The sequence below is a fragment of the Prionailurus viverrinus genome, chromosome E3 (genome assembly GCF_022837055.1).
Source record: "Prionailurus viverrinus isolate Anna chromosome E3, UM_Priviv_1.0, whole genome shotgun sequence".
NCBI lineage: Eukaryota > Metazoa > Chordata > Mammalia > Carnivora > Felidae > Prionailurus > Prionailurus viverrinus.
The window spans coordinates 2662501-2686072 of record NC_062576.1 but is presented as its reverse complement, the minus strand read 5'-3'; the positions used below and the strand labels follow the sequence as shown (position 1 = coordinate 2686072).

The 23572-nt window shown below is 63.6% G+C and overlaps 1 protein-coding gene and 1 non-coding gene across 9 annotated transcripts in view; one reads left to right on the top strand and one right to left on the bottom strand.

Annotated features, from left to right (window-relative positions):
* The window catches only part of CARD11 (caspase recruitment domain family member 11), a 145499-nt gene that overhangs the window by 113630 nt on the left and 8297 nt on the right, over nt 1-23572 (top strand). For all 8 annotated transcript variants that reach the window (XM_047837670.1, XM_047837668.1, XM_047837667.1 and 5 more), the window contains 15 exons: nt 299-424; nt 1284-1481; nt 3159-3335; nt 4287-4338; nt 5702-5784; nt 6839-6939; nt 7871-7923; nt 9560-9692; nt 10277-10478; nt 10874-11000; nt 15105-15345; nt 15932-16028; nt 16406-16501; nt 18015-18150; nt 19231-19410. In XM_047837670.1, the coding sequence (XP_047693626.1) occupies nt 299-424; nt 1284-1481; nt 3159-3335; nt 4287-4338; nt 5702-5784; nt 6839-6939; nt 7871-7923; nt 9560-9692; nt 10277-10478; nt 10874-11000; nt 15105-15345; nt 15932-16028; nt 16406-16501; nt 18015-18150; nt 19231-19410 (2002 nt within the window). The remainder of the gene's footprint in view (nt 1-298; nt 425-1283; nt 1482-3158; nt 3336-4286; nt 4339-5701; nt 5785-6838; nt 6940-7870; nt 7924-9559; nt 9693-10276; nt 10479-10873; nt 11001-15104; nt 15346-15931; nt 16029-16405; nt 16502-18014; nt 18151-19230; nt 19411-23572) is intronic.
* Nucleotides 1001-1085, bottom strand: TRNAR-CCG (transfer RNA arginine (anticodon CCG)). Its single transcript is given in 2 exon segments — nt 1001-1037; nt 1049-1085. It is a non-coding gene; the product is annotated as a tRNA-Arg (tRNA).

The following is a 23572-nucleotide window of genomic DNA, read 5'->3' as shown; positions in this document are numbered from 1 at the left end:
GACTCGTGGCAAGCGTCCCCCTGGCCTCTGCCTTCCGTGGCCTGCGGTCGGGGCGGGGAGGGCGCACGGCGTCTGCCCTGTCCCTCCCGCCCCGGCCCGGCGGTCCCTGGCGCACGGTGGGTGTGAGGCACGTCTCGGTCACTTGGCCGGCTCCCGTGGCCCCCGCCACCCAGACGGGCGTCAGAAGGACGTGCGATGCGGGGCGGGACGGGCCGGCCGGGCGGCGCCAGCGGGAGACGGCTGCCACGGAGCGGCCGAGCGCTGGGTGCGAGCACCGGCCTCTCCCCGTGGTGTGCAGTACCTGGAGGAAAAGGAGGACCTGGAGCTGAAGTGCTCGACGCTGAGCAAGGACTGCGAGATGTACAAGCACCGCATGAGCACCGTCATGCTGCAGCTGGAGGAGGTGGAGCGCGAGCGGGACCAGGTGCGGGCAGGGCCGGAGCCGGGCAAGAGCCGGTGTCTGGGTCAGACGGCCGCGTTCGGCCCCGGCCCATCAGATGTGTGGCTCCGGGGAAGCCCCGCCCCTCCGTGCCCCCACCTGGGGGCGCTGAGGGCACCACCACCCCGTCCCTCAGGGCCGCCCCGGGCTCCTGGAAGCCGCGGGACACATAGCGGCCATCACCTGCACTGGTTTTTTTTTTTTTTTTTCTTTTTTAAGAAGCGTTTATTTAGGGGCGCCTGGGTGGCGCAGTCGGTTAAGCGTCCGACTTCAGCCAGGTCACGATCTCGCGGTCCGTGAGTTTGAGCCCCGCGTCGGGCTCTGGGCTGACGGCTCGGAGCCTGGAGCCTGCTTCCGATTCTGTGTCTCCCTGTCTCTCTGCCCCTCCCCCGTTCATGCTCTGTCTCTCTCTGTCCCAAAAATAAATAAACGTTGGAAAAAAAAAAAATTTAAAAAAAAAAAAAAAGAAGCGTTTATTTATTTTTGAGACAGAGCAGGAAGTAGGGGAGGGGCAGACAGGGGGGCAGAGGATCCGAAGCGGGCTCTGCGCGGACTGCAGAAAGCCCGACGCGGGGCTCGAACCCGCAAGCCACCAGATCGTGCCCTGAGCCGGAGTCGGACGCTCAACCGACTGAGCCACCCAGGCGCCCCCATCCTGTTGAGGAAAGTAGCGATTTAAACGCCCAAGAGTTGGGGTCGAGAAAAGAGCGGGAGCCGACGCGGCCGACCCCCGGGCCGGGAAATGGGTGTCCCGCTTCTGATTTGGGTGGTGCAGGCGGGGTAAAGAACCACAGAGGCCTTGTCCTCCCCACCCCCCTGCCCCCTCCCCGCCCGCCCCCCGCAGGCCTTCCATTCCCGGGACGACGCGCAGACCCAGTACTCGCAGTGCTTGATTGAGAAGGACAAGTACAGGAAGCAAATCCGCGAGCTGGAGGAGAGGAATGACGAGATGAGAATCGAGATGGTCCGGCGGGAGGCCTGCATCGTCAACCTGGAGAGCAAGCTTCGGCGCCTGTCCAAGGACAGCGGCAGCCTCGACCAGGTGGGGCTTCACCGGGCTGGGCGTGTCCCCCGCAGCTGCCACCAGGGCCTCCCACACCGCCGGTGGCCCAGCAGGGTCACCGTCCCCGTGCAGCGGCCCTTCCCTGCCGCACCCAAGATACCCCACGGCCTTAACCCTCCTGCACGTGCACACCACAGAGTACAAATTACGAATTTTTAACTTGGAAAGTGCAGGGTAAAACCCCGTCCGGGCTGCTTGCTCCCCGAGTTTAGACAAGTCACTTCACCCAGTAGCCTCAGCTCCTCCTCGTTTGACCATAGTGACCATCAGGCTCCCGGCAGAGCCACTGACATGTGGACGGTCACTGGGTTTCAGATGCCCTGTGCCCCCCTGAAGTCCCTAGTGCCTGTGAGGACGCTGTCCTTCCCGGATGGCACAAAGCTCCGAGCACCAGTCCCCACAGGGTCCCGGGGCCCCAGGAATGAATGAGCACTGCCATCAGAGCAGAGGACCTCGTCCTCGTCATAGCAGCGGGGTTCACGCGCGGTCACACACAGGTGCCGTGCTAAGTGCCATCTGCCTGCGAGCCCCCGTAGCCCACAGACCTGTCCCGCCAGGAAGGTGTGATCACTGTCCTCATTGACCGAGGAAGGAACCCAGACCCCAGCAGCTGAGGGCACCACCGGTCGGTGGCCCCGGGGAAATGGGGGTGAGACCCTCCGAGGACTCAAGTCTAGCACCGGAGGCAGATCCGGGAACATGACGCTTCAACACAAATTGTAAATCACGTGTTGGGTTTGGGCCGTGGGCTCCCCGGGGGAGGAGGCCTCCGCTCCGCCAGGGTTTCGGGCAAGACCCCCTTCAGACAAGCTGGGGGTGGCCTCGGGCCCCCCCGCTCGCAGCGCTGCCCCGGCTCCCCCTGCCCAAGGTCTGCCCCTTGTGGTCTGGGCCCAGGCGTGGCTCTCTCAGTCGGGCCTCCTCCGGCCCCCGTGATGGAGACAGGAGCCTCTGTTACCCTGTCGACCCTCTGGGCAGTTGTAGTTTTTCTCCGTGAAGCCCATAACCCGGCGCCCGACATCGGGCAGGGCCCGGGAGCGTCTGCTCAGTGGACAGGTGAAAGCTGTGGGGGCGCCCGGCTGGGTGAGGAAGGACGGGGCCTCGTTCCAAGCCCCGGACGGCCTGAGCGAGGCCCGCGGTGCCACACGCAGCATGCTAGCGGCAGGTCGTGATGGGAGGGGGAGGCGGGGACGGGCAGCAGGAGCTAGCCGAGTCGTGCGCCCAGGCCCAGTTATTCGGGGACCTGGATGGATTTTGTGCGGAGAAGGCAAGGAGCTGTGGGTCTGGAGGCGGCAGCACGAAGGTGGCGCGGATCTGGGGGGGCACCTGGGACAGAGTCGCTGCCCCCGCGGCTCGGCCCGAGGCACGAGGACGGGGCCTGCGCTGCTTCTGGGCTCGTTCCGTCGGTCGGCGGCGGGTTCTGTGTTCGCAGCTCGGGCCCGGGGCTGCACCTGGACGTATGGAGGCCACACAGGCCCCAGGGGCAGAGACCCGCTAGGGGGACGTCCCCATGGGGAGACGGGGACAGGAGGCTGGTGAGGAGGAGCGGGTGGGGCTAGAACCCCGAGCCTGGGCACCGAGGGGTCGTGGGGGCCAGGGAGAAGAGCGGGTCGTCCTGAGTTTGAAGCTGGGGGCCTCACTGGCTTCCCCCGGCCCCAGAGTCTGCCCAGGAACCTGCCAGTGGCCATCATCTCTCAGAACTTCGGGGACGCCAGCCCCAGGACCAACGGTCAGGAAGCCGACGACTCGTCAACCTCGGAGGAGTCACCAGAAGACAGCAGATACTTCCTACCCTGTCACCCCCCCAAGCGCAGGATGAATCTGAAGGGCATCCAGGTACCGGCACATGGAAGGGCACGGGGTCACAGGGTGGGGGGGGGGGGGGCATGGAGTAGTGGGGACATGGGGTGGGGCCCGCGGGATGGGGACATGGGGTTGGGGGCTACAGGGTGGGAGCACGGGGTGGGGCTTGGACATTGAGTGCTGGGGGCCAAGGGGTGGGGGACTGGGGGCTGTGGGGTGGGGAGCTGAGGGCTGTGGCGTGAGGGCCCTGAGTTGGGGCGTGGGGGCTGTGGGCTGGGGGTGGGAGCTACGGGGTGGGGGTCCCACAGACTGGTGGGGTGGGGACCGTGGGGCCATGGGGGTAGGGGCTGAGGGGCGGGGACCTTGGGCTGGGGGCCATGGGGTGGGGGCCGTGTGGTGGGGGGTGGGGGTCCCACAGGCCGGTGGGGACGCAGGTCTGGTAGACCCAGACCCGATGGGACTCCACGTGTTCTAGCCCTGTGGGTGGGAATCCTGTTTTTACGAGCCCTCCCGTCTCCCACGAGCCCTCCCGTCTCCCACGAGCCCTCCCGTCTCCCACGAGCCCTCCCGTCTCCCACGAGTGTAGCAGAAGTCAGAGAGGGAGAGGGAACAAAGTAAGCGTTACGTGGAGATTACCACGGCGGCAAAGCCATCCACTCAGCGCTCCTTGCGGGATGCGTGGGGACCAGATAGTGTCACACGGGAGGGGCCCAGCAGCACAGGCCAGGCCCCCCGGAAGGCGCCAGCTCCACGGGCCCGGCGGGGACAAAAGCCTCGTCCTTTCCTGAAATTCCCCTGCGTCGTGTACCTGGTTGTGCGGGGCCTCCCCCGCCGCCACCGTCAGCCCTGGAACCAGCCGCGTCCCCGGGGGGCAGGCGTCACAAGCCTTCCTCCATTCGTTCTGGCCCCTCCGTCCGCTGACCCGTGTCCCGGACCTTGTTTGATTTGTGCCCTCTGTCCTCCTCTGTCCCCTCCGTGTCGCAGCTGCAGAGAGCTAAATCCCCCATCAGCCTGAAGCGAGCCTCAGATTTCCAAGGTTGGTGCACACCCGGACCCCTCTCCTGTCTGTCCGTCCCTCTGCCTCTCCCGGTCCGTCTTCCCCATTGTGGCCATCAGTCGTGTGCAGTCAGCCTGGACAGGCCTGGGGACCCCGGGGAGAGGGGGTCCGGCAGTATCTCACGTCCATCGTCACGGGAGAGGGCGGGCGCTGAGACCCATAAAGGTCACGTCTGTCACACACACACACACGCACATGCACTGAGGTCAGCCCGGAGCCCCTGATCCCTCAGCTGGAATTCATAGCTCTGCTCACAGCTTCAGGCTCCCTGCCAGGCATTGTGGGTCCATCTGTGAGCCTGGGCTCTGAGGCAGGGCCACCAGTGAGGAGGGGGAGAGGGGCTCCGGACACTCAAGAAAGGGGGGACAGAGGAGGGCTGGAGAAAGAGCGTCAGGAAGAGAGACAACCTCTGGAAGGACGCCCAGGACAGAGTGGGGAGCGGGGGCGGGGTTGAGCCCGGCGTGCTGCCCTTCTAGAGCTCAGAGCAGGGGGTGCCGGGAACAAGGCTGCAGAAGGTGACAGGGCAGGAGCAACAAGCCCTCCGGGATCTGCGGGGGGGCAGGGGAGGCCCATCGACTCCTGTCATCGCCAACCCAAGTATCTCTAGAACCTCCTTTATCAGAAGGGAGGCGTAAAGGGCCTGGGGCTTGTGGAGGAACAGAGAAGTGTTTGCCCCAAGAAAAGGGAAAGGAGGCGGCAGGGTGACGGAGCTTCTGGACTCTTCCCAAGCCTTTGCCCCTGCTTAGCGTGAGGTGTGGGTTCGTCCCAAGGTGCTCCCACACGGAGGCGCGCACACGTGTCTGTGCGTGCACGTGGGGTGACTGACAGGCTGTGCAGCAAGGCAGTGGCTGAGACAAGTGTGCACAGAGCCCCAGGGAGCCCCCGAAGGTGCAGGAGGGGCGGCAGGGGCTTCCTGGGGAGGGGACGTACTCAGTCCCCATGGGCCCCAGTCTCCAGTCGGCCTGTCTAGTAGGGATGGTGGGATCTGCTTCGAGGACAAGGTCCTGGGGCGGGGACATTCGCGCTCTACGAGAGACACGTGGTCCGCTGATCCACAGGGTGCCAGCTGGGGCCCCAGCCCGAGTCCTCAGAGACAGAGGACACGGTCCAGCCTGGAGCGAGGCCACCCTGGGCCCGGCTGGGGCTGGACACACTGGTCGGCAAGACCAGATTCCCTTCCAGGAGCCTGCAGCTGGGGGGGAACCACAGGAGGGAGGAGGCGGCCACACACCATCCCTCAGAGGACAGGCCGCCCAGCCGGGACAGCCCCCGGGTGCTCGGTGCCCGTGGGGATCTCAGCCCCTCTTCCCTGCCCCTTTGCCTCCTGCTGCTGCGAGGACAGGGCGAGGCCATGAGGAAGAAGGCACTGACGCGAGCCCCAGCTCCTCCAGATCCCTGCCCATCACCACCTCGTTCTCCAAGATGGTAAGCGGGGTCCCCAGCACACCCCCTTCTGGCTCAGAACCCGGGCCCCCCCCTTCGTCTGCCCCAGCAAGCCTGGCCCCCCCTTCCTCTCTGCACCCTCCTAAAGCCAGCAAGTGGAGTCATTCTGGGGCTGCAGCCCCAGCCCTCCTTTTGTTTATTTAAGGATGCTTCCACAGCCTCAGGATGTATTTACACCTTCTTGCCGCCTGCTTTCCCAATTTAACACTTGGCGGGAGGAAGGGATGGGCCTCTGAGGAGCCCTAGGATTGCACAGGCGGAGGCAGAAAATTCTCCTGCAGGTCCTGGGCCCCTGGCACCTCGGGCAGCCCAGCAGCTGGGATCGCAGGCTCCCCCTCACCCCACCCCCGCCCCCGCCTGCCTGGCAGGGTCCCCCGCCCTGCATCCGGTGTCACTCCCCGCAGGCAGGCAGCAGAAGGCGTGGGATTAGAAATTCTAGCCCTGGAGGGGAAGCCCCGGGAAGCTTGTCAGCTCAGCTTCCAGAATCGGGCCCTGGGGGATGCAGGGGTTTGATAACGAATGGCTCCTGTCTCGCTGCAACTCTGGGGGGCCAAATCCGAGGCTCTTATCGGAGGCAGCCCTTGCCAGGAGCCAGCAGGCCTGTTTCAAAGGGTCACCCTCCAGCGGCCATGCCGCCCGGGGACATCTGTTGCTGCCACCAGCGAGACCCCCCCCAGAGGGTCTGCCTCTCCAGAGTCGGTGCCCAAGGCCGGTGCAGCCTGGGGGGCCGTGGAGCTCAGCCTGTTCCCCCCACCCAGCCACGGCGGACTCCCGCCTGCGCCCTTCCTGCCCCCTCCCGAGGCCAGCAGATGTGTGAGCAGCTGTGCACAGAGCTTGGGCTGCGGCCACCCCGGGGCTGGGCACAAGCCTTCTCTGGCCAAGGTCACTGCTGAGAACCAGCCTCGCCGGCCTGCCTGCCCACATCGGGAGCGGGGACGCAGTCGTTAGGTTTAGTCCCCACATATGTGATATTGTCGCGCGGAGGCAGGGGCGTGTAAGCGCCCGGCTCCCCAGAGCGCACCCGCGTGTTTTGCAGCAGCCCCACCGGAGCCGCTCCAGCATCATGTCAATCACCGCTGAGCCCCCCGGAAACGACTCTATTGTCAGGCGCTATAAGGAAGACGCACCTCACCGGAGGTGGGTGCTGGGAGGGAGGAGGGGAGACGTGCCCCCCCCCCCCCAGTCTCTCACTCAGCGGCCCCTGACCCAACCTGGGAAGGCAGACAGGATGCCACCCGCTTTACAGATGAGAAGGCTGAGGCTCCGAGGAGGCCTGTGGCTTTCCCAGGGTCACCTGTGCCGTGGCCCCACAGCGAGGGGGGCGGGGGGGGTACTCTTTCTGCCCAAGAGCGGTAGACCCCACAAACAGCCTCCCCTTTCCCACCTCCCCTCCCCTTTCCCACCTCCCCTCCCCTTTCCCCACCGCTCCTGTCCCCAGCTGAGAAGACCACCCTGGAGGCCTGCCTGGGCACTCAGATGCTCCCAGGCACTGGATGTTTGACATCGTGGGCTCCGAGTCAGAGATCGCTGGGCGGGGTGGGTGGGGGGGTGGTTCCAGAAGGGCTGACAGCACAGAGCGGCCTGTGGGCTGGGATCCACATCCGCGGCCCTGCCAGCGGCCTGGTCTGGGCCTCGTTACCCTGTGGCGGGGACCACACGCGGGGGAGCTCGGACCTCCCGGAGCGCCCTCGCTCCTGTCCTAGCCCATCGTGTCAAAGGGCACGGTCGGCTCTCGAGGCCCATTGCACGAGGCGTATCGCGCGAGCAGATGTTCAGCCTTCTGTGTGAGTAACGAGAGCGTGACTGGGAAGCAGCAGGTGGGGCTGTTGGAGACTGTTCACCTGCCCTTCACGGGCCTCCTCCTTCACGGGTTCACCTGCTGTGGCCTCCGCTGGCTGCCTGGGACACCCTGGCCTCCAGCAGAGCGTCCAGCCCTCCGCGCACCTGCTGCCCACGCTGCCCTCTCAAAACCAGAACATTCCAGAACCTTCCCCCTCCCTCGACCACTGGAGAGCTTCCACACACACGCGCCCCCCCCCCCGCCCCGTCCCTCCCTTGTGTCTTGCAGCACCGTGGAAGACGACAACGAGAGTGGCGGGTTCGACGCCTTGGACTTTGATGGTAGGTACCTGACAGACCTTAGAGGCACAGAGGCGTGGCGGCCACCTGCCGTCTGGCCGGAGCAGGGCCACGTTGCCCACGCCCCCGACCCTCCAGCTCCGGCTGGGGCCCTGCACCTCATAGGTCCTCAGAAACGCGCGTGACGTGGCTTCCAAGAGGGCGGTGCGTCCTGTCTGTGCCCAGGGGGCCAGGCCTCCGTCCCTGGGGAGCTTCCGGGCCGGGGGTGGGGGGTGGGGGGTGGGGCGGCCTGCCGCGCCTGAACTTGCTCCGGAGGCAGCGGGGCCGCACAGCTGCTGAGCCCAGAGTCCGTCAGTTGTGGGTGCTTCAAGAGACTCGAACCAGCAACGCCCATTTGCAGAAAGGCTACTGTTCCCCCTCGTCTTGCAGATGAAAGAACGGAGCCGTGGAGAGCTCGAGGAACGCGGAAGGGGGGTGGGCGGGAGGCAGGGAGACGGCCTCAGAAATCCGTGTGAAGCTGCCAACCGACCCCAACGAGACGAGGGGTGGCAGTGGGGAGGGGGCGGGAAGTGAGGTGGGGCAGCAGTTGGAGTCATTTGTCCTCCCCTGACACCAGAGGCGGGGGGCAGCCGAGCCGCAGGGAGACTGAGGGTCCGTGACGACCCTGAAGTGGCCCCCCGCAGAGGCGGTGTGGTGGAGGGGTTGTTCCTTTGGCCTAGACCACGCAGACAGCCGGGAAGGAGGGTTGGGTCCCCCGGGAGCACGGCCCCTTACAACCAGGGTGTCTGGTTCAGCTGAGCCCACGCTGAGCCCCTGTGCCTCACCACGCCTGGTGCATGGGACGCAGAGACTCCTGCCCCTGGGTCCCTGCCCTGGCCGACACCCAGGTGGAACAGCTGCAAGCCAGTGGACCGTGCGGGCAGAAGACAGGAGCAGGAGAGGAGCCTCCCGGAGACGGCAGTCCCCCTGCTCCTCCTGAGTCTGGCCCAGACTCCTCCGGGGGTGGCCTGCCAGCCCCCCCTCGTGCCCCGGATCCCCCCACCCTGCCTCCACCCGTCAGCAGCTCAGGCTGCCAGCAGATACAGTGAAGGATTAGCCCCTCTCCCTGACTGGAGACCATCAGGAGCCATCAAGTGTTAAAGGGAGGTTAGCACCTAACAGAGGCTGGGTGATGAGAAGAAGTGAAGGAGTTTGGGAAGGGGGGAGCTGGAATTCTGGGCAGCCGTCCAAGGCATTCTGCAGCGTCAGGACAAATTTCTCTTTGCAGAGAGGCCTTTGTTATCAGCCCGGAGCCGGCTTTGCGCCTTCCCCCCTCCCCCTCCCAGTGCCGCGGCCCAGTGGGGCTGGGCGTCTTCCCCCACCCCCCCCCCCCCCCGCCCCGGCCAGTTCTCCAGCCCCAGCCCCACTGAGTTGGGAAGAGGGGTTTCCACACTGGGTCCAGACTCTGCCCTTCGGGCCCCATCCCCGGCCCACAGGCCTCCAAGGGGTAGATGGGATGGTAAGACCCGGGGTGGCCCCGACATGAGAATACGGAGACCGGTCACAAGCCGGAGGCAGGGGGATTGCTCTGTGGAAGAACGTTCCATGCAGCGCCTTGTGCAGGCGTCCTGGCCCAGCTGGAGAATTTCTGGGAGGGAGGCCGGGAGGAGCGTCCTCACGTGTGCTGGCTCCTTTGCAGACGACAGTCACGAGCACTGCTCCTACGGCCCCTCATCCGTCCACTCCTCTTCCTCCTCCCACCAGTCCGAGGGCCTGGACGCCTACGACCTAGAGCAAGTCAACCTCATGTTTAGGAAGTTCTCTCTAGAAAGGTACCGGGAAGGTCATGGGGGAGGGGGAGCGGGAGTTGGCGGTAGAGGCGGCGGGTAAAGGCCACTCACCCGCTCGAGTCCCCAGAAAGGGCTCATCCACTTCACCTGTGTTCTAGAACCAGAGTCCAGGAAACCTAGTGTCCTAGAGCCAGAAACCACTCCCCCCGAGCCGCCCCCCCCATCAGGCCCAGCGACGAAGGGGCTTGCCCGGGGCCACACGGTGTGGGAGAGGCCAGGGAGCAACACTCTGAGCCCCCCAGGTCCCCGCCCCACCTGAGACACAGGCAGCCCGCTGGGCTGGTGTTCCAGAAGGAGAAGAGCGGGCCACTGCCCTCATCAGCCGGGCCCCTCCCTGCAGGTGGCCCCGTGTGCCCGAGACCTCAGGTGGCTCAGTAAGCTCTATGTGGCCACTGCAGCCGGCCGGTCGGGGGTCAGCTCCGCTCCCCGCGTGCCCTCCCAGCAGGAGCTGGCTGCACTCCCTCACCTCAGCTCCCTGCCACCTGCCACGGGAGCCTGCCCTCTGGCTGGGCCAAGTACACGTGTCCCGACCACCACGCTCTCACCAGTTTCTTTCCCTGTCGCAGACCCTTCCGGCCGTCTGTCACATCGGTGGGGCACGTGCGGGGCTCCGGGCCCTCCACGCAGCACGCCATGCTGAACGGCGACAGCCTCGCCTCACAGCTCACCCTGCTCGGGGGCAACGCCCGGGGGAGCTTCATCCACGCGGTCAAGCCGGGCTCCCCGGCCGAGAAGGCGGGCCTCCACGAGGGCCACCAGCTGCTGGGGGTGAGGGACCAGGGGGCAGTGGCCGCACAGCCGGGGTGCCCGTGACCTTCCCCGCTTCTGCTGCACGGGTGCTGACCGAGGGCACCCCCACGCCCAAGCTGGGCGGGGGGATCTGGAGGGCGGCAGGGCCAGGGCCCCTCGTCCGGTGTCGGCCCGGGCCCCTCCCGTCGGAAGGCCCTCACTCGTGTCTCTGGAGCCCGTGCACACACGCTTGCACACACACGCCCGCACGCGGGGAGGCACACGAGCTTAAGCGGGGTGCTGCCTTTGCTCCGAGCGACGCCGGGCCGGTCGCTGTTTGGGAGGGGTGCTTCGGCCTCCCTGTGGGGCAGCCTCCCCCCTGCAGCTCTGCCTGCCCACGGAGCCGAGGAGAACAGCATGTCTTTGACGTCTAGCTGGAAGGCTACATCAAAGGGGAGAGGCAGAGCGTCCCCTTGGAAACGTGCACGAAGGAGGAGGTGCACTGGACCATCCAGAGGTGCAGTGGCCCCGTCACACTGCACTACAAAGTCAACCAGGAAGGTAAGGCCGCGGGACTCACCCGCGCTCGGCCATGCCGGTGGAACGCCAGACGCGGTGGGTCCCGGAGGGGCGCCCTCCACTTGCTCACCTTTTCGGTGGGAGGAGCCCGCCGTCCCGGCCCCATCAGGGGCAGCAGGCAGGGAAGGGCGACGGATGTGAGCGCCGGTGAGCACACACCTGTCCCGCCACACCTGGCTGCAGGTGGTGAGCCAGGCCGCTCGCACGCACACTGCCGGGCTGGGCGGGAGAGGTGGGGCAGGGGGGGCGGCCCTCCCTGCCCGGCCTGGCTCACCCCTCTCCCTGCTCACGTCCCGGCCCCCGACACGGGCAGGGACTCTGGGCCGGCCGCTCTGGCACCAGCAGGTCCACGGAGCCACAGCTTGGACCACGCCTTCGGCCCCGTGGTCGTGGCTCCGGGACGCCTCCAGAAGGCCTCCCCCGCTTCTGGCCCCAGCGGCGCTTTCGTTGAGGCTCCTCTTTCGCGGCCTCGACTCCTGGGCAGTGAGCGCTAGGCTTTTCTGTTTCCCCAAAGTCTGAGTCGCCTGCTCCACCTCCGGGTTTCTCCCCGCATCATGATCTCTGCAGCTGGATCTTATTTTCAAGCACTGGGGCTCATGAATGTTTCAACAGAGCGTAAATAGCCACTTTCTAGCCTCTCCCCACTGCCGCCTGCTAGCCCGCTCTCCTTCCCGGCATGCCCAGTCCGCCGGGCAGCGGAAGGTAATGATGCTCTGTCCCCACACATGGGGCCCAGCCTCCCCCTCCCTCCCTCTTCTCCCCTCCTCCTCCTCCCCCTCCTCCCTTCCTCCTCCCCCTCCTCCCTTCCTCCTCCCCCTCCTCCCTCCCCTTCCTCCTCCCCCTTCCTCCCCTTCCTCCTCCCTCCTTCCTCCCTTTCCTCCTCCCTTTCCTCCCCTCCCTCCTCCCCCTCCTCCCCTTCCTTCTCCCCCTCCTCCCCTCCCCCCTCCCCCTCCTCCCTCCCCCCTCCCCCTCCTCCCTCCCCTTTCTCCTCCCCCTTTCTCCCCTTCCTCCTCCCCCCTTCCTCCCTTTCCTCCTCCCTTTCCTCCTCTCCCTCCTCCCCCTCCTCCCCTTCCTCCTCCCCCTCCTCCCCTTCCTCCTCCCCCTCCTCCCTCCCCCCTCCCCCTCCTCCCTCCCCTTCCTCCTCCCCCTTTCTCCCTTCCTCCTCCCCCCTTCCTCCCTTTCCTCCTCCCTTTCCTCCTCTCCCTCCTCCCCCTCCTCCCCTTCCTCCTCCCCCTCCTCCCCTTCCTCCTCCCCCTCCTCCCTCCCCCCTCCCCCTCCTCCCTCCCCCCTCCCCCTCCTCCCTCCCCTTCCTCCTCCCCCTTTCTCCCCTTCCTCCTCCCCCCTTCCTCCCTTTCCTCCTCCCTTTCCTCCTCTCCCTCCTCCCCCTCCTCCCCTTCCTCCTCCCCCTCCTCCCCTTCCTCCTCCCCTCCTCCCCTTCCTCCTCCCCTCCTCCCCTTCCTCCTCCCCCTCCTCCCTCCCCCTCCCCCTCCTCCCCTCCCCTTCCTCCTCCCCCTCCTCCCCTTCCTCCTCCCCCTCCTCCCTCCCCTTCCTCCTCCTCCCCTTCCTCCTCCCCCTCCTCCCTCCCCTTCCTCCTCTCCCTCCTCCCTCCTCCTCCTCCTCTTCTTCTCTCTACTCCTCCCCCTCGTCCTCCTCCTCGTCCTCCTCACAGGAGCAGGCTCCTCCCCTCTTCCCAGCCTGGTTTCCTAGCCCAGCAGAAAGTCTCCAGGCAGCACGCTGGCCAGCAGTGCCCCCCAGAGGTGTAGTCCTGTGGTCCGAATTCAGTGCAGGGAAGGTCCCGCCTCTCAGGGTCCCATTTGTAGGGCCTTTCTTCGAGGGGGCAGAGAGCTCAGCCAGCGATGGGCCTTAACCCCCCGCCCAGGGGCGTGGGAAGGACCCGACCAGGGATCCCCCATTTCTCCCTGAACGTTGATCAGACAGCCCCGTTGGTTCAGGCCTCCCTGTTGCGTGTGGCGTGGACGTCCCGGGCCTGACTGTTAGGGCGGTTTTAGCTTCCACTGTGTGGTGCGGCTCGGAGCGTGTGGAGCTGATTGGCGGTTTAGGTTCGGGATTTATGTTACAGGCGTTCGGTCTGCTGCATTTATTGTGTTTGTAGCTTATGCCCTGCGTCCTCCAACGGGATTTGTAAAAACTTACGCTGAAGGACCCTGACATCAAATAAGGTTAAAACGACAAGGTGCCATGGCCCAGCCGTGTGCTAACACCTCTGGGCAGTGTCCACGAAAGTTAAATGTGTGGATGACCAAGGACCCAGTAGTCCCAGCTCTGGGAGTAGAGCCAGGGGAGACGAGGGCACGGGCCACCAGAGGTCCGTGGGAGAGCGTTCGCGGCAGAGCGAGCCCTCAGAGCCGAAACCTTCAAACGGCACAGATGCGCCCGCCAGAGAAGGGACACCGGGCGGAGGCGCCACGTGGCAGCGTCACGACGAGGGTCACAGACACGAGGCCGAGCTGCGGAAGCCATACGCGGAAGTCAGGGCCTGTGCCTCCGTTTCCGTGAGCCAGGCACAGCTCGGCCCCGGTGACGGCAGGCGGGACGGCGGTCCCCGGAGACCGGTGTTGACCAAGGGGCCGTGAGAGCTCATCAGGCACAGCGCTTAAGAAGGATGAGGTCTGCTGCGTGCAGTCCTGCCAGAGTCAAAGCAAAAAGCCACCACGGTGGTGGGGCAGGGGTAGCAGTTGTAGCCGAGACCCCGGACTCGTTCACGCTGGTGGAGACCCCGGATTCGTTCTCTCTAGAAGAACCCCCCCCACCACCACCCGATTGCTTCGTTGTAGCGAGACTCTAGATCTGTTCGCTGTAGTGGAGATGGCAGATCCGTTCGTTGTAGCAGAAACCTCCGATTAGTTCACTCTATAGGAGACCCTGGATTTGTTCAATGTAGCAGAGATCCCGGATCCGTTCGCAGTAGCGGAGAACCCGGATTCGTTCTCCTTAGTGGAGACCCCGGATCCGTTCGCAGTAGCGGAGACCCCGGATCCATTTGCTGTAGCAGAGATCTCGCATCCATTTGCTATAACGGAGACCCCGGATTCGTTCACTCTAGTAGACGCGCCCCCCGCCCCACCCCCCTCCCCGATTGCTTTGTTGTAGCAGAGACCCTAGATCTGTTCGCTGTAGTGAGATTGCAGATCCGTTCGTTGTAGCAGAAACCTTGACTAGTTCACTCTATAGGAGACCCCGGATCCGTTCGCAGTAGCGGAGAACCCGGATTCGTTCTCTGTAGTGGAGACCCCGGATCCGTTCGCAGTAGCGGAGACCCCGGATCCGTTTGCTGTAGCAGAGATCTCGCATCCATTTGCTATAACGGAGACCCCGGATTCGTTCACTCTAGTAGACGCGCCCCCCGCCCCCCCCCCCCCGATTGCTTTGTTGTAGCAGAGACCCTAGATCTGTTCGCTGTAGTGGAGATTGCAGATCCGTTCGTTGTAGCAGAAACCTTGACTAGTTCACTCTATAGGAGACCCCGGATCCGTTCGCAGTAGCGGAGACCCCGGATCCGTTTGCTGTAGCAGAGATCTCGCATCCATTTGCTATAACGGAGACCCCGGATTCATTCACTCTAGTAGACGCGCCCCCCGCCCCCCCCCCCCCCCGATTGCTTTGTTGTAGCAGAGACCCTAGATCTGTTCGCTGTAGTGGAGATTGCAGATCCGTTCGTTGTAGCAGAAACCTTGACTAGTTCACTCTATAGGAGACCCCGGATACGTGCGCGGTAGTGGAGACCCCGGATTCGTTAGCTGTAGCGGAGAACCCAGATTCGTTCTCTGTAGCGGAGATCCCGGATCCGTTCGCGGTAGCGGATTCGCTCGCGGTAGCGGAGACCCCGGGTTGTTTGCACCCTAGCACAAAACCTAGCTCTGAGCTCCCTGACAGCCAAGGCAAAGAGAGAAAGCCACGAAGGACACCTCGCTCATCGCGGGGAGTCCCCGCAGCTCTGAGGGGGACGCACCATAGGGGCGTGTCCTCTGTGGGCAGGGACGGGTGGATTTGCGCCCCCAGGCGCTTGTCAGCGGGAGGCCCCCGCGACCGCCGGCCGCATGCCCTCCGCCTTGTGTGCCCCCACAGGGTACCGGAAGCTGCTGAAGGACATGGAGGAGGGCCTGGTCACGTCCGGGGACTCGTTCTATGTCCGGCTGAACCTGAACATCTCCAGCCAGCTGGACGCCTGCACCATGTCGCTCAAGTGCGACGACATCGTGCACGTCCGGGACACTATGTACCAGGACAGGCACGAGTGGCTGTGCGCGAGGGTCGACCCTTTCACGGACCATGACCTCGACGTGGGCACCATACCCAGCTACAGCCGGTGAGGCCCGGGCCGGCGCCAGGGCGGGGGGGCTACTGCCCAGCAGAGGGGGCCCCAGGGGGACTCCGCCTGTGGCCACTGAGGCCCGCCTGTTTCCTCCTCCTCCTGGAAGCCTCCCCTGCCTCCCCAGGGATGTTGCTCCCTTAAACCCTGTTGCTTCCCTAATGCCCAGGGCACCTCTCCCGGTCATCTGTAGAAAAGTGGTCTCTCGGTTTTACGCCCCTTTGCTGCTCACTGCTTGTCCGCGGGTCACCTCCCTGACATCCTTCCGTAATCACGTAGCAGTGGGGCGTCAGCCTTCCTCTGGTTAGGCGCACAGGCTCCCGGGAAGCACGTTCCCCTCAGGACGGCCCCGTGAGGTCAGCATCAGCAGCCCGGGTCTACAGATGAGGAAACCGAGGCTCAGGGGAGTGACTTTGCCACAGCCAGCACTGGCTGCAGGATTCGAGACCAGCGGCCGGGTTTCATGTCCTCCCTGGGGGAGCACCCCCCGGCCCCAGACCCTGCTGGGAGGCACAGGGGCAGGCTGGCGCCGGCTTCCCCAGGCCCTGCCCTGAGGGTCTGCCCTCCCCTCCCATCTCCCCAGAGCCCAGCAGCTCCTCCTGGTCAAGCTGCAGCGCCTGATGCACAGGGGCAGCCGAGAGGAGGCGGACCCCACGCACCACACCCTGAGGGCGCTCCGGGTAGGTCACCCCACAGCCCTGCCAGCCTTGCACCAGCCCCCAGGCTCGTTTCCGGACGGCTCACGAATGGGAGCCGCTGACGTCATCAGGGACTTGGTTCCTCGGGAATGGGACGGTCCCCCCAGAAGGGGCCCCGCCCTCAGGGACCCCCCCCCAAGCTGGGTGGCAGGACAGCGTTTCCTCTGTGTCTCTAGCCTCTGCCGGAACGAGTCTCGGGGCTCCTCTTACCCTCCGAGTTCGTTCCCCGTCTGGAACGCTTCGATTCCACGTCTGGCACAGAGGGGGCTTGAGGACGTGTCTCTGGTTCTCGGCAGCCTTCCTGGGCTCACGCGTCCTGCCGAGCCCAGCGCATCTGACCGATTGATACCTGATTTCAGAACACCCTGCAGCCTGAAGAGCCGGTTTCCACCAGTGACCCCCGGGTCAGTCCCCGCCTCTCTCGGGCAAGTTTCCTTTTCGGCCAACTCCTCCAGGTAAAGTTGTCCAGAGCGCCGACTGACTTTGCGGTCACGTTTTGCCGGGGCTCCCCCCTGCCGCTGCTGGGAAGAGAAGACTCTTTCAGAATATCGGTGCTTGGTGTTTGTGCACCACCTGCAACTTTTCACAGCACCTCCCACCTCCCGTCCCGTTTGATCCTCACGGTGACATGTCGGGAGACAGTCTCTACACCTGTTGGAAGCAGTCCCACTTTCGTAAAAGATTTGAAGACCTATGGCTAAAAGAATTTAAACAAGTTAGCTATTAGAAAAAAATCAGAGATGGTGTATCAGGAGAAGAAAACAAACGTCGCAAGTATCCGGGTCAGTGTAGTCCCTCAGACTGAGCGTTAAACGTATCTCTGAGCATCCTGGCAGCCGAGGAGAAAAGAGAAAGTGTACAGATTCTTTAAATCTTATCTGACCACGGACACATCATAGCTCTGTGGGACCAGAAAAAACTTATCGCTTGTACTTAATTCTATAATGAGTTTTTTTTATTTTGCATGAACCGTTATATAAGGAACACTGATTAGCCTAGTAGGTGCTGTCTTCAGAAGAAATTTCACATAAATGCAGTAAGCATTCTGTGCAGAGCTAAGTGAGTCACGTTAAGGTGCGGTCCCTCGAGGACGTTTCTGTGTTGGTACTTTGCTAATCGGGCCCCCGTGGAGTTGGTGTGCCACACTCCACTGAGCCATCCTGCTGTTGGGACATAGGAAACCCAGAGGAGTGGTTCACGGCATGGCCCAGAAACCATGTAGACGCAGACAGGTGCCAGAAAGATACGGAGGTGGAAGGGAACCCTAGCGAATCTGAGCTCCTCCTGAAGGCAGGGCCACGCGGGAACACGTTACTGTCTTCGTGTCGCGCGAGACTTGGCAACCTTGAGCGTCTCCGGGTGGCTCACCCAAGGACCAGTTGACCACAGAGCCAGGCCAAGACCTCAGCTCCCTGGATTTTCCTCCCTACAGAAGGAGGGTGTGGAGAGACTCAGAGTAGCCCAGGGAATGTGGTGGGAACTCGGATTCTGTGTCCACCACTGGGGCATCCCTCTCCACCCTCCAGGGCTCAACTCTGAGTTGTACTGGGCGGACTGGGGGATACCAAGGGAGGGGTTGTAGAGAGCCGTGTCGCGGGAGGTGGAGCCATCCTGCACAGGGCCCCCAGGCGGGCGGTCCGTGGGCCATCCTGCCGGCGGGGCTCCTTGCCAGGGACCTCCCCCCCCGCGGCTCCCCAAAAGGCACTGGGGATTGCCAGAGGGCCTCTCGCACCCCAGCCCTCGGCAGGCTTCGTGCCTGGTTAGGGAGGAGGGAGTGGGCATCTGTTTGTTGGCTCACCTACAATGACGTCCCCTCTCGGCCTGCTGGACATCTCCCATTTTTACAGGGGGAGGTGACTGACCCTGGCCCCCAGGAGCAGAGCTGGGGTCCAAGCAGAGGTCTGCCCGTGCCCGGGTTGAGGCAGCTTGGTCTGGTTAGAAGCAAAGGACCCGCCCTCTGTCCTCCAGTTCGTCAGCAGGTCCGAGAACAAGTACAAAAGGATGAACAGCAACGAGCGGGTCCGCATCGTCTCGGGGAGCCCACTGGGGAGCCTGGCCCGGTCGTCGCTGGACGCCAGCAGGCCCTCGACCGAGAAGCAGGAAGGTACGGTGCTGACCGCCTCGCCCCTCCCACCTCCTGCTGGCCTGGCGGCTGCGGGAGTCCCAACAAGGCCCTTGGGTCCCCACAAGGGGCGCTGGGACACCTGCTCCCTCCAAAGAGGGGGTTCCCCCATGGGGGGAGCCTCCAGGGGACCTGTGTGGCCTTGGCGGGAGGAGCGCACGGCCTCCCAGAGCGGCGTCCCGCCAGGCTCACCCCTGATGCACGCTCGCTGCAGTCGGTCTGAGCCCAGATGCCCGTGTTAATTGGAGCTGTTTGCTGGGAAGCGTTCGCCTATTGATTTCTTTCCCCGCTGCCTGTTTCTTGCCATTTATCAAGCCGGCCAGGGGTCACCGGCCGCACAGCGCCCTGCGGAAGGGTGTGCCGATGGCCGGCCAGGCCTCCTGCTGTCCTCGGGGGCCGGGCTGGCCCGGGCGCCGATGATCAGAGGGTCTGGGCTCCCCCCCAGACCGGCCCTTCGGAAGGCCGGGGCAGGGCACCAAGTGAACCACAAGATGCCGGTTTCTGGGGAGGCGGTTGCTCGAGCTGCCCGGGGCTGGCTCCGCTCTGCTCCCCACACACCAGCCAGAGAGGCTTGAAAAGGTGGAAAGGAGGCCGTGTCTCCCCCTGCCTCCGACGCTGCTGGCGTCCCAGAGCTCCTGACATAAGCCCCAAGCCCCTCTCAGCCGGCCCTGCCCACCCCTGCCCCGAACGCCCTTCTGCCGCTGTCCTCCCCTGCCTCCTCGTGTCTAAGTGCTGGCCCCAGTCCCCGACTGTCCTCAGTGAAGCCATCCGTGCCCGTCCGGCTGCCGCCCCCTCCCGGAGAGCTCCCGCCGCTGCCCGCAGTGATGAACAGTATGGCTCATCACGGGCTTACCTGCCGCCTGCCACGCGCCACCCCCCGCCCCCTTCCTGCCGAATGCAAGCACCAGGCTGCAGGGCCCTCGCCTCAGCTCCCGGAACAGGGCCTGGCCCGTGGGTCACATAGACCTTCCTGCCGGCCAGCGGGCTCCGTGGGGCCGGGAAGCCTCCCGGGACGGTGGGCGGGCAGGGCGTCCCAGCCGGCCCTTTCCTGTCCCCTCCCAGAGCCGGACCCCGAGAGCGAGCTCGGCAAGAACCTCAGCCTGATCCCCTACAGTCTGGTGCGCGCCTTCTACTGCGAGCGCCGCCGGCCCGTCCTCTTCACGCCCACCGTGCTGGCCAAGGCGCTGGTGCAGAAGCTGCTCAACTCCGGAGGCGCCATGGAGCTCACCATGTGCAAGCCGGGTGAGTGCAGGCCGGGACCGCCCTCATGTCCCCCCTCCTGCGTCCCGCCAGGCGCGTCAGGAGAGCCTGCAGACCTGCTGTGCGCGGCAGGGCGGGTCTCGGGCCCGGGGACCACGCCGGCCCTCTCGGAGCGCCCTGTGGCCCCAGAGCAGGGGAAGCAGGCCTTGGCTTCCCCGTTCACGCTGAAGGTTCAGGGCGGAGGTCACAGAGCGTGTCAGGAGACGTGACTTGGGGTCCCCGCTCTGAGCCCTGAGGTTAAGAGGCAGGCCACCCATCGCTAGGGCTTCCGTGTCCTGGGTGTGGCTGGGGGACCACGGTCAGACGCCCTGCACACGGCACTGAGCCCCAGTACTGGCTGCGAGCTGGAATCGTCCTCAGCACCGTCCGTGTTTAAACCATGGACGTCTGGGGCCACCCCGCACCAGCCAGCCGTCAGGTGCCCGGCGGGGTTTAGTTATGCCGAGATACACGTAACAAGGAATGTGCCACGCGGACCGTGTTAAGTGTCCGGTTCAGGGGTAGTCGGTACGTTTATCTCCAGAACTGTCTCTTCTTCCCGAGCCGAAGCTCCGCCCCCACCCCAGGGCCCACCGCTGTCTGTCTCTCTCTGTGAGTCTGTCTCCTCCGGGGAGTCGTATAGTATCTGTCCTTTTGCCCCCGGCTCGTCTCACTCAGCATCACGTCCTCGAGGTCCACGCGTGTGGTAGCAGGTGCCAGCCCAGTTACGGCCCACGCTATCCCACGGTATGGATGTGCCACATCGTGTTTCTCCGTCACCCATCCGTGGACACGTGGGTCGCTCCCGCCTCTCAGCTGTTGTGAATCCTGTTTGTGAATGTGGGCGAGTGAGCATCTCTTCAGGCCCCCGCCTCCGGCTCTTGGGGGGCTGGGCCCGGAAGCAGGGTGGCTGGCTCCCGTGGCGATTCCACATTTTTTGTTCCGTTCCATTTGAACTTGAAGCTGCCACCCTCGTGTGGCCAGCAGCTGTCACCTCACGTTCCCACGAGCACATGCCAGGGTCCCAGCCTCTCCCCCACCTCACCAACGCTTGCTTTCTTTACTGTCAGCCTAGGGGAGGTGAGGGAGGGACGTCGAGACCAGAAGTCAGTCCTCCGAGGATCAGTATACACATAACAACACGCCCCCGTTTTAAGCGTGCAGTGTTTCAAATGCCTGCACCCCATGACCCCAGCCACAGCCAGGAGACGGAACGTTGCGTCCCCTCAACAGGCTCCCTCGGGCCCCCCTCCACCCCCTGCCCCAGGCACTGTTCATCTCCTTCTTGTTACACGTTGGTTTTCGTTTTCTAGACTTTTCTGTAAATGGAACCATGCCATGTGGAACCATTTGCATCTGGCTCCCTTCACCCCACGTCGTGTTCTAGAACTCATCGTGGTGTTGTTCCCGCTGCCGAGCCGTGGTCCTGCGGGCAGAGCAGCCTTACCCGTCGGGAGTCCGTGGTGCAGAGCCCCTCCCCCACCCGGAGGTTCTCACATGGGCCCCGGGGCTGGGAACATGTGGTACTGAGTGCTCAGAACAGCCCCGGGTGGGGGTGCGGACTTTGTAAGCATCAGTCAGCGTCACTGTCGGGGTGGGACGCACCTAAGCAGGAGCAGGACGCCCCTCATTCCTGGGGGGGCAGTTCTGCACGCAGTCTTTCACTGGATGTTGGCAGCAATGCCCCCCCAGGTCTCCCAGGATGCCTGGCCCTGTGGGAAGTGGGAGACGGCACCCCCAGTGTCCGGCCTCCCGTGGTGCAGACCCTCTACAGCCCCGGCCAGGAGGGCCTCCGCGCACAGTGTGCCTGGTGGGAGAGGTGGTGTTCTTGGAGGCGAGTGGTCTCCAGCTGAGGTTGTGCCCCACCCCCCCACCGCTACTGATCTGGGACAGGTCACCCACCTCTCTGTCCCTCACCTGCAAAACCAGCATAATGGCGGCCACTTCTGGTGGAAGCAAGGGGCTCGCAGATGGGCAGAGGCCAAGCCCAGCACGGGCCCCAGGTTCTCAGCCCCCCATGTGGAGCAGGCAGGACACGGACGTGGGTCCCTCGCCTCTCTGAGCGCCAGCTCCTGCAGCCACCGCGGTACCCCCCTCCTTTCTCAGAACGGTCTGAGGGTAGGCAGAGCCTCGTTTGCAAATCCCACTCAGCCGCTCTGAACTCGGCAGGCATGCCCCGTGTTCCCCTTGGTGCTTTCACAGCCAGGGCGCTGCAGGTGCTGTAGGGCGGGGGTTCTAGGCTGCCTCCGTCCCCCAAAATCACCCACAGACCTGTAGCACCTCCCCTGCTGGCTCTTCCCCGGATCCCTTCCAACTCCCTTGCGGTACATCCTGGAGTGTACATGCTAAACCTGGCCTAGCGTGGGCTCCCCGGCCAGCCTGGGCTTACGCGGGGAATTCTAGGCCTGGGCTGACCCCACTCTCCTTTCGTAAATGGAGAACCTGAGGTCAAGAGATTGAAGATATGTTCAGGGTCACCCAGCAAGTGAATGAGGTCTCTAGTACATACCTCCTCCTCCAGGGAGCCCGCCTGCTCTCCTCTTCCCTCCATTCCTCCTCACTGCTGCCACAATAAGTACCCATCACTGCACCCGCTAAATTGTTGCATAATTTCTGTATCCCACATTCTTCTTACTACATAGGTCACACATTCTCAAGTACGACGACAGCTATGTTTTTGTCATATTTTTATTCTAAAGTCTGACCCTTAGTAGATTTTCAGTAAATGCTAAATTTCAATAAAAATTAACTTAATGGATGGGTGGACAGATGGAGGGATGGGGGTGGAGGAATGGATGAATGAACAGATGGGTAGGTGGAGGGATGGACAGGTAGATGAATAGATGGTTGGGTGGATAGATAGGTGATGGATGGATAAGTAGATGGTTGGTTGAATGGGTGGATGGATGGTTGGGTGGATAGGTAGATGGATGGATAAGTAGATGGATGGGTGAATGGATAGATGGGTAGATGAATGGGAGGGGGGATGGATGGATGGATGGATGGATGGATGGATGGATGGATGGTTGGGTGCGTGGGTGAATGGATGGGTGGGTGGCTGGCTGGATGGGTGGGTGGATTGATGGTTGGTTGGTTATATGACTGGATGGATGGATGGTTAGGTGCATGGGTGAATGGGTGGGTGGATGGATGGTTGGTTATATGACTGGATGGATGGATGGTTGGGTGCATGGGTGAATGGATGGGTGGGTGGGTGGGTGGATGGATGGATGGGTGGGTAGATGGCTGGCTGGCTAGATGACTGGATGGATGGATGGGTGGATGGATGGATGGTGGATGGTTATAAGACTAGATGGATGGATGGTTGGGTGCATCGGTGAATGGGCGGGTGGGTGGGTGGGTGGATGGATGGTTGGTTGGATGGGTGGGTGGGTGGGTAGGTAGATGGATGGATAAGTAGATGGATGGGTGAAGGGGTAGATGAATGGGAGGGGAGATGGATGGATGGATGGATGGATGGATGGATGGATGGATGGATGAGTGGTTGGTTGGACGGGTAGATGGATGTATGGGTGAGTTGTTGGATGGCTGGTTGGATGGGTGGCACATGGATGATGGATGGATGGATGGATGGATGGGTAGGTGGATGGGTAGGTGGATGGATAAGTAGATGGATGGGTGAATGGGTGGAGGGATGGATGGATGGCTGGATGAGTGGTTGGTTGGATGGGTAGATGGATGGATGGCTGGTTGGATGGGTGGCACGTGGATGTTGGATGGATGGATGGATGGATGGATGGATGGATGGTTATATGACTGGATGGATAGATGGTTGGGTGCGTGGGTGAATGGATGAATGGGTGGGTGGATGGATGGATGGATGGTTGGATGGGTGGGTGGGTGGATAGGTAGATGGATGGATAAGTAGATGGATGGGTGAATGGATAGATGGGTAGATGAATGGGAGGGGGGATGGATGGATGGATGGATGGATGGATGGATGGATGGATGGATGGATGGATGGTTGGGTGGTTATATGACTGGATGGATGGATGGTTGGGTGTGTGGGTGAATGGATGGGTGGGTGGGTGGATGGATGGATGGATGGATGGGTGGGTGGGTGGGTGGATGGATGGTTGGTTGGTTGGTTGGTTGGTTGGTTGGTTGGTTGGTTGGTTATATGACTGGATGGATGGATGGTTGG